This window comes from Gouania willdenowi, chromosome 9 (genome assembly GCF_900634775.1).
Source record: "Gouania willdenowi chromosome 9, fGouWil2.1, whole genome shotgun sequence".
In the NCBI taxonomy this organism is placed as follows: Eukaryota; Metazoa; Chordata; class Actinopteri; order Blenniiformes; family Gobiesocidae; genus Gouania; species Gouania willdenowi.
This window is the reverse complement of record NC_041052.1, coordinates 12056584-12069825: the sequence shown is the minus strand read 5'-3', so window position 1 is coordinate 12069825 and position 13242 is coordinate 12056584. Positions and strand designations below refer to the sequence as shown.

Sequence of the window (13242 nt, the reverse complement as noted above, 5' to 3'; positions counted from 1 at the left end):
GTTATGCCTTTTCGTTGAAGTATAAAAGTTGATATGCTTTGAGCCAGATTTAAAAACAAATCCATAAAATAACACTGCACTGTTTTTCTATCCACCGTATTTCAAGCCCCAATTATCTTTTCCACAACAGCGTGTAGCGAGTTCTGTTTTTTTTGGTTCATTGAACTACAGTATTTATGGAAGCCCGTTTCCGACACTAAAAAAAAAAAATCACCAAGGAAAGTCATAATTATGAGTTAGAAAGTCATATTTATGAGATAGGAAGTCATAATTATGAGAAACAGTCATAATTATGAGAAACAGTCATAATTATGAGTTAGCACAGTCATAATCATGAGATAGAAACATTTTTGGTACATCCATCTGTACCCATGACACTGACCAGAAATCTCCATGTGTTGTTCAATAAACCATGGTCTACTTCAGCCACATCAGTTTTATCCTTTCGATGCCAGAGCCTCTTTTTGCTTAGTATCTTTTCAAGGGTGCGTTTACTCAGCATATTTCTATGTGAATTTGCAAGCAAACAAAGTATTTCATCATTTGTAAAGCCCCGTCTAAAGTAGTCTTTGATAGTCTTATCAGCCATCTCTCAGTATCAGCTCACCTCATGAACAAGCTGCTGTAAATGTGTTTAAGTATCTCATAATTATGACTTTCTTTCTCATAATTATGACTTTGTTTCCCATAATTATGACTTTCCTTGGTGATTTTTTTTTTTTTTTTTTTTTTTTAGTGGCGGAAACGGGTTTCCATAAGTATTAGTGGAGTTTTGCTCACTTTTTTTTTAAATTTTTTTAAGGCAATCAACAAATTAAAAATCTTATTAAATTAAATCAGGGGATTTTGTCTTTATTTATTATCATATATATTTACACATATGAAATGTGTTCTCTGCATTTAATCCATGCAGAGAAGAGGGGTTAAGGGACTTGCTCAACATCCCACAGTGATGGCCCGGGTGAGATTTGAACCGGTGACCCTCTGATTACAAGTCTGCTTCTAAGAATACTATTAAATTTCAGCCCTTGAAAAATGACAATGCTGCTTAATGCTTATATATACTGTAGCCGCAGATTGCAAAAACTGTAAACAAGCTAAAATGCCTACAGTAAAGATTTAATATCCATAACAGGCATGCACAATACGTAATTGCCTATATTGGGTCATTTTGTAGTGTTAGTAAAGTCTTTCATTAGTTAAAATGTTGTCAATATCTGTTACTTTTAATTCTTTTAATGTAATCCTGCTAAAAGACAAACAAACAAACACTGGTGAAAATATTAGCTATTGGCAGAGATGAGTAATATAGAATAGAATAGTAGGCTTTTATTGTCATCATACACAATGTACGACGAAATTAAAGGACAACTCTGGTGGTGCAAAAGTACAGGTATAAAGGAAAAAAATAAAAACACAATAACAAAAGGTGAATGTATAAATATATTTACAGTGGGGACATACGCAATGTTGTCACCTGAATCAAAGCTGAATACATGGGTACCAACAGAGCTGTAAAGAGTACTGATATCTCCTACTCAAGTAGAAGTATGATTACTTGATTAAATTTGTACACAAGTACAAGTAAGTCACGCATAAAATACTCAAGAACAAGTAAAAAGTGTCTCAATTAAATATTATTCAAAGTAAAAGCTACGAGTTACTTTCACCCCCACGTTTTATTTTTGGTAATAAGTCTTGCCATGGTTCTCTTACATACAGTAAACATCTCATGTATAAACTTAAAAAAGAAGAGACCAAATCTTGCACAATTGGAAGTTAATTTATTTTCCACAAAGGCATCTGTTTAAAATAAAGTCTGTCAAAATGTACAATTCTTTTTTATGTAAAATAACACCAAAAAATTCAATTCAATTAAAAAAAAAAAATCTATGCAGTGTTTTGTGTAAATTCTGTCACATTTCTTATGTTATAATAATAATGATAATAATAATCAATTTAATTTGTAAATCATTTTACATTTAGTAAGCTCAAAATGCTACAGAGACAAGGGCACAGAAAAAGATAATAATTCAATGGATAAAATCAATAATAAAACAAACAGCGGATAAAATAATAAAACATAATGTAGCAGAAAGCTAATAAATGGGAATTAAATGCTGTTTTGGCGCAGTGCATTACATTTAATGTGGTTGGATGGCTATGATGTGATTGTTGTCTGGGCATTGCATTGTTTGTAGATTCACAATGTGCGTTGATCATTTTAAAACAAAAAATAATCATTTACTAAGTAACGGTTGGGTGTAGAAATGTATCAAATTAGTTTACTTTTTTTTTTTTAAAACAGCAAGTACAAGAAATTTACTGATTTAAAAATATACTCAAAAAAGTTTATTAAAATAAAATAAAATTCAAAATAAAACAATTCTCAGGTTCTAAGCATAGCTAAATTTATGAATACTAAAACTGAAAAAAACCCAGCGTTTAACGCTGTTTTGGCGCCGTGCATTACATTTAATCTGATTGGTCGGCTATGATGTGATGCATTTGATTGTTGTTTGTGAAACTACAAAAAATGAAATGACCAATGTCCGTTGATCATTTTAAAACAAAAAATACTAATTTACTCAGTAATAGTTGGGTGTAGAAAAGTCATGAATTCCTTGACTTCTTTTAAAACGTACAAGTAAAATGACTGATTCAGAAATATACTGAAAAAAATACAAGTATCCATAAAAGCAACTTAATTACAATAACGTGAGTACTTGTAATCCATTACTTTCACCTCTGACAATTTCATGCTCACAACTTAGTGGGAACAGAATGTTATGGTCCATAAGGACAAGCAAAAATATGTTTTGGATGAACTTCTCTTGTCAGTGCTGACCTTTGGGATAAATTAGGGCTGTGACCTCATCCTTCTGGAAGAATGGTTCAGTTATCCCAGAACTCAAATTATGGAAAGTCTTCCCCAAAGACTTGATGCTCTTTTGGCAAAGGACAGGTCAACTTTATATTAAACTTCTTGAATGAGATTTGACTCAGCTTCCATGTGTGAAGGCTGACTGAAAATAGTGTAATATCACTTTTTTTTTTTATTGAGTTGAACAGTCCATGCGTGAAAATCAAAGCTTTCCTATAACATTATATATAGTAAAATTCCTTTTGTGGAAACAATAACAACCAGTTGCAAAAAAGTGCATTAGTGACTCTTTGCATGGCATGTACTGTATATGATGTTGAATTATATTATAATATATGAGTATATGAAACTTTATCATGTAAAATTTTTGACAAGTAATGTCGTGAGATTAATACATTTTCTTCTTTCTACTCCATTTCGAGCTTGAACTTATCTATTGAGATGTATCCAAGGTTGAGGTCACTTATAATTGTAATCAGGTTATTGATAATTAATTACAATTATGGTGTTATTATAATTGTAATTGTAATTTTAATAATCTGGTTTAGATAATTGACTATGTAATTGTAATTGCCTTGAAAAATCTATTAAAAAAATCTATTAAAAAAATGGTCAATTATGATTTAACACGAAACTGGGGAACCATGTTACATTTCTATGTACCTTTCTACACATATATAGTTAACAATTATTAAAATATGTTTCATATGAAACTTTCTCACATTTTACCATTTAAAGAAATATATTAATTATAGGTATACTGACACAAAAAATGCTCAGATGCCCACACCAAAAATACCTATATTTTGATTTATTAGGAAGCCTAACATGATAACCAATAGATAGGAAATAATTGACATGATAGATATTTGTTTTTAATGTATTTTACATCTGATTTAGGACCCGTTGTCATAAGAGATGCTAACAGAAAGCTAACACAACAGGAGGGTTAACTTTTATTTGGTTGTTTATTTCAGGCTCGGTAAATGTGATGAATTGTTATTGAACTTTAGTAATTAGGAATGTATTTGTAATTAACTTTCAAAGGATTAAAAATAATTGTAATTTAATTGTTATTGGACAAAATCCTGGTCTCTGTAATCATAATTGAATTTTAATTGAACATGGGTAATTGAAAACGTGATTGTAACTGAACAATGTAATTGAACCCAGCCCTGGTTGTGTTTGTGAGGTGTATTGCATTATTGGATGTTGCTATTATTGACAGGTCATTTTGTATTGTTACTCGCTCAATATAAATGAACCAACCAATCAAGCAACCAATACACAACTCTGATCATGCTTTATTGTTTTACGTTGTCAAAGGTGGTCACCTTGTACCCTATAATTCACTGACATTTTCAGACAATCACAATGCTAAAGTAAGTGTCTTGCCATGAGCTGTTCACGTTATTGAATAAAGGTCCCAATAATTGATCTATGCCCTCCTTGTGCCCTTCTCTGCACTGAGAGTCTCATAATAGGATCTACAGCAGAGAAATATACTCAAATCAACCTCCAATCAGCCTTTGACACAATAGCACGCTGATTTTTGATGGTATTGGGTATGTAAATATGAAGTGAAATAGGTTAAAGCCAGATGCTAATGCCTCTTTTTAATGCTTTGGCTGTAATTAATTCATCCATTAAATCACACATTATAGAGAAACGTTTTCTTCTGCTATAAATGTATTTATTACTCTCTACAATGCCTTTGGCTTCCTTTAAATGACCTTTAAATCTGCAAATGTAGCCGACAGAGAGGGTAACCCAAGGTCAGGCTGTCAGAAGCTTTGACCAATTCACTATATTTCTATTCTGTTCCTTATATTGTAAGTACAGCGTGGTTTTAAATCAATAACAGCCGTTTGGAAAGAGGTGGAATTTTAATAGTCCATTACAGATGATGCTAAAAAACTAAAATTTGGAGTTTAGGTCAAATTAATTTATACCATTACATAAACTCCAACATCTGAATTTAAATCAGCCTGTGAAACACAGGAAATAAACTGGAAAGAATAATTCCGGAAGCAAAGTTAATACAGACCATGTATTTTAGATCCTAGTTTCCTCAAGAAAACAGTGAAACGTGTTTTCATCAGACATGCAACACATGACAATCTTTGACCACATATTTTTTATTCTATTTCATTACATTTCCGTGATGAAAAGTCACATCTTTAATGTGGCTTTACTTTTGCCAAGTTCTGCTCCTTTGACTTCATCAAAGCTCAGGAAATACTATGTATACAATGTAAATGCAAGTATTTCATGTTGGGCTTTAATTACATTATGTTCCTGCTTTGGCATCTATCCCTCCTTTAACACTCTTAATCTGAGAAAAGACTTGCTGATTGATGACTAATGTGTTGTTTTGGGGAACCCATCAAGCATCCTCTGCCAAAAATCAATAAAAAGTATTACTAGTAGTTTAATTGCTTTATTACTTATTACTTTATCATTGCAGTTCCAGATTATGTGATTGGCAACTTGAGTTTTAAAGAATTAAAAGAGAATTACTAAAACTTTTCATTCACAAGTGCCCAAAATTATCAGGTCTTCTTTAACTTTGTATTTTGACTATTTGAACATGTTCTAACAAGTAACTGATTACAGCAATCAAGAACCAGGCCACAGGGCATTACATCCTCAATGGGAAAGGAGATGAAGTCAAATCCAGAAGCTTCATCGACCTTGGCGTGGAGTGGCACTACATCCTCGAGGACGATTTGGAGACGCTGCACACCGAAGGTCCCCTGCACGACCCCGTGGTGGTTCTGGTAAAACCAATGTTTTTTTTCTGTCTGAGCTTGTTATCAACGTACTTTCAATCTATAATAAGCTCATCAGCAATAAAGCAGCGCAAATGACATTTCTACAGCTGTTTTGTGAGAGTCTAATTACTGAAAGTCATTAGAAGACCATTGAAACATAAGCGAGAGACTTTTCATGCATTAGCATGAATTAAATCCTCTGAAAGTACAAGTGTAAAATGAAGCATCACATGCAGTTTTGGTAGGTAACTTGAAAATGGTGCTGTCAGTTTTCTTCCTCAAAGGATTTTTCTCTTTTGAGGAAGAATTTTGACCTTTTGCCATCCGAAAGGTATCTCCTTTAAACAATGCATTTCGGAATGATTCCCATGCTTACATGTGTTCTCTGTTTAAAATATGCTAATGTAGTCACCACCAAATGTTGATGCTTTTTTGGGCCATGTTTCAGTGTTAGTGTTCAGCCTAAAATAGACGGTTTGGCTTGGTTCGTTGACATTGATTACATGTTGGGTTAAAGATTTTCTCCTGCTTCACAAAGGCTTATATTCACAATTTTGTGAACGGCCAAGGAGAGGAAGGCCCCCAGGTTGTGTAACTACGAGGAGAGATTCCTAATCCATTAAAAGGGCCACGTACTGACAATAATTCCTTTAATACCCGTCAGGTGATGTCACAAACTGAAGAACTTTACATTTCAAAGAATTTTACGCCTCAAAATTTCACCTCGACAAGACCGAAGTTTGTCGTTTGTTTTATTCTTTTATCTTACATTTATTTTTAAACATATTGGGGGTGAGAGAGGCTAGTTTCATTATTCTCAAACGTGATAGAGGACTCTTTTGGGCCCCCTAGTGTTTCATGGCGCCCTAAGAAATTGCATAGTCTGCTTATGTCCAGAAACGCCAGTGTCCTCATATTCATTTTTCTCATTTTTTTTCTTTTTCAATTTGTTGCTCTTTTTTTGTGATACTGTCACTATATTTCCCTGAATACAATAATGATTAGAACACATTTGGCACATAATCTTACAGTTTTCTTCAGGTTTAACATTTTATATAGTTGATTGTCTGATAAATTACCAAATTTATTTAATTTTTTTGCTCCAATAGAGTAGGAAATAGTCTGAAAACTGAAGAATTATTTGCTGGTTGACTAATTTGCAGAAAGTTTCGATAAAGACAACATATCACTTTTGACGTTTTCCATTCTCCACAGCCAAGTCAATTTTCGAAAGAATAAAACTTATAATTGATCTCTTTATCACTGTGGGGCATACAAACCCCAGACGAGTAAATATTGAATTGAACATACATTTTCTAATATGGCTAGAAAGCTAAACAGGAGATACAGATTTGAACGAATGAACAAAAGACAGTGTTTCTCATAAAGGACTTGTAATTGAAAGGCAATGTTTAAAGACTTGAAATTTGAGCAACTGTTAGTGTGAGGAACACCGATCAAATAAATGCTTATTTTATTACAAGGGAGCAAAAGCCTGAAAAATTAGTACTTGACATGGGTGTAACTAAATGGTCAACTCACGACACAATATGATATAGAGCTCACAATACAAAATACCTCTGATACGATGTTAAAAATTATAAAAATTCCCATTGTAGGGTAACAAATGTGTCACAAATATTTATTGATTAAAAACCATTTGACTGCAAAAGCTTTTATCTTAGGGCCTTTGTACTTTGTATTCATTAGCCGCCTCTTTCAGGACTGCACCAATGTTTTGGCCAGTGTGTGATTCAAATATTGTTCGTCTTTGGAGCACATAGCTTTTAATTTCCCAATCATTGTCTCAATGGTGTGTTTTGTAGCTTTGATTAGCACCTGAGAGCGAACCTTTCCCTGTTTTACAACTGCCATCTCGTAAACACTGCAGCGTCCGAGCTTCTTTGGAAAGCAGGAGGGTGAAATGTCATTGCATCGCTGTATTTTTTCCTCGATTGCGTTTTGTTTGCTTTTTTTTTTTTTCCCGTTACAATACTAGTAATAGATATGTTATTTGATATGTTTTGATGTTAATCTCTCTTGTCAGAAGAGAGCAACTGTTTGGGTTTAGAAATGTCTGTATTTCGTTGTTCTATTTCATAATATTTTGTGAGATGTCTCATTATGGTATACACAGTCCCTGTAGCCCTCAGAAGCACTTTTCTCAATCCGCCAAACCCTGATTGGCTGGTGTCACGGCAAATTTGCGGTTGACCTCATTTGGAGACATGATTTATTGCTCTGGTTGAGTGATGGAGTCCAGGCGAGGCATTGATGATTTTATAAAAAAGGTTTATTATAAAACTAAGTAAAAAGGAGTACAAAGATGGACAAAATTAGTGACCGCCCCGGGCGGACGTCCGATGATCGAGTGGCACAGTTCTAACTCATCACGTATATTCCCCCTCAGTCCCCCTCCCTCCTCCCCCCAGGAGATAAAGAGGACAGGGTGGAGGTGAAAGAAGAGGGTGAAAAGAGACAGTTTCTTCTTTAGGTCAAAACAACCAGTTCTCTGGTATCTCCTGATTGTCGTGAGTGTTGGAGGTGTGTGCGTGTATGGTGTTTGTGTGTATGAATGGATGTGTATTGGGTGTGTATGTGTGACTATGTGAGTGTGTGTAGGCATGTGAGTGTGTGACGCCTCTGTGTCTGAGGAATAAGATGTGTTTTGGGAAGCTGACCTCGAGAAGAGAGCAGAAAACATGAGACAGCAGAAATGAAAAGTCTCAACTTAAAGCCTTAAAAAGAATAAGGTCTATGAGTAAATATGTTAATAAACATAACTAACAATTTTTGCCCTGACACTGGAAAGAACTGTCCATCTGCCAGGGACACTGTTCCCCTCTATAAGAGGGAGGGCGGATGTGCAGTAACTCATACAAACTCTGCTGCTGCCCAGCTGGGGCTCCCAGCGGCCTGCTGCCTTTGTCGCCTCTCAGGAAGAGGAGGAGGTTTCCACACCTTCCTCCTCTTTCCCAAGCCCGGACACTGTGGAGCTGTGCAGTGCGCTGTGGCACCATCCCGTGGCCCACAGTCGTGACAGAGGTCACTAGGTCCCGCTATGTGAGTAAGATTCCAACCTCCAAGGGCACGCCGGGACAAATTCTCCCTTTTTTCCCGGAGCGGTTGCTGGAAGTGGCTTATCCATGGAAGGACCGCCCTTTCAGTGGAAAGTCTCATCTGACAGGCTCCTCCACCCTCGACTGTGAGGATATGGAGAGCCTCGGACTGCTTAGAATGCCACTGATTGCGACTTACCTGTTGCCACGCCAGCCTGCTCTGTCTCCCCAGAGACCCATGCTACCAACCGGAATGGGCCATCTTCAGTCGGACCTACCGGGCAGGGCGTACGCTGCAGTGGCGCTCTCAGTGAGAGCTCTAAATGTCCTCTCCGTCCTCACGGCTTACCAAGCTGAAGTGTGTCAGGATTTTGCTAAATCGCAGGACCCAGCGACAGTGGAGGAAATTACATCCATAGCAGGTGTGTGTCTCCGCACCCAGCGCTGCTCCGTGCAGGCCTTGGGTAGCGTGATGAGCAACATGGTGCTTCAGGAACGAGCATGTTTGCTCGACCTCACAAGGCTTTCTGAAGCAGAAAAGAGCCACATCCTTGATGCGCCGGTGGTCCCAGACGGGATATTTGGCCCTGCGCTGGCTTTTTTGCAGCGATGCTGCAGAGAAAAAAGGAGGGATAATGAAGCTCTTCGTCTGTGTCTTCCACGGAAGTCCCCGGTCCTGTCTCCGTCCTCGACCATCTCAAACTGCCCCCCAGGGTCCGCAGTTTAAGTCACCGCATCCGGCTGCTCCGCGATCCACTCTGCCTCAGCTAGGCCCACCAGGCTGTCTTGCGGCCGCTGCTACACCGACACAGCCCGCTTGGTGTACGCAAACGAGGAGGAAGGAAACAACTTTCTCCTCCCTCAGTGATGCAGCTGGATGTTCCTCGTTCACTAGCTCCACCTGTTAAGCATTCACACGCGCATCCATGGGCTCCTCATGGCCCATCCTCCCCACCACCGAGGCACGATCCTCAGATGGTTGGGAGAGGACATGTTTCATGGGTAGTTCGGCTCATGTCCCCCTCTTCGTTCTTCGAGAGCGATGCACGTTCCCGGGGTCCTGAATGTAGGCGCGGACCTACTATGTAGGGGTGCACTGGTGTACGAGGATAACACGCACTACGCGTTGTTTTCTCCCTACACGGCACGGATGCTTCCCTCGGTGTAGACGCACTGGTGCACGTCTGGCCGTGCTTATGTTTGCTGTCCTGATGTATAATGGACTCTGCCTTGCGGGCTGGTGTTTTGCTCGATAAGCATGTCTGCATTAAAGGAGCTGCCATATCCCATAGTGAGAGATCTCAAGAAATATTATGAAATAGAACTTTGGGTTATGTATATAACCCCGGTTCTATGAGCAATATGAGTGAGTGTCTCACCAGACAACCCTTTTTGCTTGAACGAGTGAGAGGAGGTGCTCATTTTGAATGAGGAACTACACATCCGCCCTCCCTCTTATAGAGGGGAAGAGTCTCCCTGGCAGATGGACAGTTCTTTCCAGCCAATCAGGGCTTGGCGGATTGAGAAAAGTGCTTCTAAGGGCTACAGGGAGTGTGTATCCCATAGTGAGACATCTCACTCATATTACTCATAGAACCGGGGTTATATACGTAACCTAAAGTTATTACTAAAGGTGGGACGATATATCGTGCAACTCGATATCGCGATATTGAAACTTCACAAGCTGTATTGTCAAGGGTAAAAGTGGTGTTGGTGGTTAGGGGTTGTTTTATTTAGTAAGTCATACCCAGATAAAGTATTTAAAAATGTCCAGGATTAGGGTTATTTTTTCAACTGCATTTTTTTTCTTTCCATCCAATGTGTGAACCCATTATTGTGAACGACCAAGGCGACGACTGCGGTATACACATTATTAGCAACTATTATTTTTTTTTTTTCTACCACTATTATGTGTGTATCTGATCCCTATTTTTAACAGTCTTTTACTGAATTATACACTTATTTGTTTATTCTTTCTTTCATCTTTGTTAACGTTTTTTTTTCTTTTTTTCTGTAGCTGTAACATAAGCAATTTACCCCTGGGATTAATCAAGGAATTCTGATTCTGATTATATTAGCATATTACTATCAATATTTTAATAGGTTGAATATACCCCTCCACAGCATATTATAACTCCCTTGCCTGGATCTGGAGGATATTGTGCAGGTATTGCTCCAAAAATAGTCACGAACATGCAGCAGTAGATTTCTCCCAGCCATTACAGACGAGACCTTCTCCGGAAAATGACGGACATCCCAAAAGTAAATAAGGGGGGCGGGGCTTTTGCGAAAGGTCAGTTGCACTTATTCACCAGTTCTAATTTTAGCATCCACTGTCATTCATGTTTAGACAAGGTAAAAAACATCAAAACTAGCACAGGAATTCTGAAACAGACCAACTCTAACAGGAACAAGTTTGGTACATTTCACAAAAAACAAAAGAACTAACACACAGCAGAGAACAAAGCAAAGTCTTACAATGTGGAACATGAACATCCAGGGAAGAAGTCCAAGATCAGCTGGAAGGAAGTTAAGGAACCATATAAGCTTTATTCTTAATAGCAGGCTGCTGGAGCAGTCTTATAATAGCGCACTGCTGTCTATAGACATATGCTGCCTGTCAGAAATTCTCACCTTAAGTTCTTAAATAAACTCTTGTAAGTTTTTCTCAGTGGAAAAGAAATGCACACTTGGATCAGGAAAACATGGTGTGGTTAGTGGTTGTAATACTATTTTCTGCATCAAAGAGTGACAAAGTGCAATTATTTAGTCTCATTATAGTCATTTTCATTTTTATGATTTTAATATAAATGTTTCTGTTCTTCAGTGGACACTCGAGTCCTATCATAGTCTGAGAGCCAAAGTATCCATCTCTCATTATTTGTGCATCATTTATGGCTGTAAACATCAAAGCATTTGGTTTCATTTAATTTCCTTTTGTTTTGTCCTCCATTTCCTAATAAAAGCTGTGTCCTAGTTTCTTTGCCAAACCTCTCATGTCAGCTGAGCTGTGTTTTGCTCTGCAACAAGTAGAAACACAAATCTTCTCTGGCCAGTGTGCAAACCGACAGCTAAAGCAGGAGTGCATTTAACCATCTTCAATAGTGAGACATCAAGAGTAAAGAGCTGCATCGACAACTCAACCGCCAGATAAAGATAGAGGAGATTTAGTCTTCCTCCAAGCTACAAGAACTGTTTTTATATCCAAATGAGTTTTTTTATGAAGGGCTAGTAGACAGAGGATTTCAAAAGGTCTTTTCATTCTTTTAAACTCTCAGCAGACACCCGGGTGATTAAATTTGTCAAGGAAACTACCTTTGAAAGGTGTGACTAAGGGGCTATACAGCTGCTTTTTTTAAGAGTGCAAATTCATTGTAAATGATTTCTGTCAGTGGTTCTCAATTTAAGGATTTGGGGTCACCGAGATATGAGCCATTTTGGAAAGAAAAAAACCACACTCCGAAACATAAGCTCTCCCTTTGTATCCTTCGCTCTGCTACCTCCAGTTTAGCCTCATGTCTTCTGCTCAGTGCCACTGTCTCTAAATCGTAGATCATGGCTGCTCTCATTACTGTCCCTAGCATGGATCTTCTTTTACAGACCACTGCCATCACCATCTCTATCCGTCCACCCTGCACTCTCTTCTTCACTTATCAATAGCTGGGTTTCCATTACCCTTGGAGATGTGCAAAACACTTTTTCCCTCAAATACACGTCAAAGAACATGATGTACCTAGTCACATGACCACTTATCTCCCAGAAAACACGTACGTGTTGACAGAAGAAGACCAAGACATTTCCTAGCAGCATACTTTAAATTGATTACTGCCACATTAGACAGCAAACGACAAAGGAATATGAAGTGTTATAATGAGATTTAAAGCGTCCATCGTCCTGCAACAAAGTCTCGTGGGATGAGATTTCAGGGGAGTTCCGAGGCTCCTGCCCATAACAACCCTCATTAGAAACACATTCAAAGCGCATTTATACTGTGCCGACATTTAGAAACATTGTTTTTATTTCGCGCAAATCTGTAATGGAAACAAAGCTAATCACTTCTATATGAACCTTGCACGGCTTTGACTTGTGGATGCCAATAGTTTAACTTTCCATTCCCATGTATTTAGTTTTACTCCTGCTTTCTTTAATCCCTCTGCTTTCTAATGTAAACCTTCTATTCTCCAGTTCATCCGCCACCTGCTCACCTCTAATCACTACAGATCAGTATGTCATCTGAAAACATAATGGTCCATGGGATTTCCTGGATTAGCTTGTGCCTTACCACTGCAAATAAAGATGGGACTGATTAGACAAATTAAAACACCTCCATCTGTTAACTCAACTTCAACTTTAAAACAGTCTAAACAAGTTTTGTCCTTAAAGACGATGCAGACTTAAATCTAGAGCCATCTGCTTCATAGTAGAAGAGCTCATATCCTAATCCAATAATCCCAGCCTTATTACATTTTCGTCTGTTCTCCTGAACAAACATTAGACCTGCATTTCTTCTCTCCAATATGTGAGC

The 13242-nt window shown here is 37.8% G+C and overlaps 1 protein-coding gene across 1 annotated transcript in view; it reads left to right on the top strand.

Annotated features, from left to right (window-relative positions):
• adamts3 (ADAM metallopeptidase with thrombospondin type 1 motif, 3) overlaps positions 1-13242 on the top strand; it is a 208010-nt gene that overhangs the window by 171012 nt on the left and 23756 nt on the right. The window contains exon 18 of the mRNA XM_028457181.1: positions 5501-5664. Within this exon, the coding sequence (XP_028312982.1) occupies positions 5501-5664 (164 nt within the window). The remainder of the gene's footprint in view (positions 1-5500; positions 5665-13242) is intronic.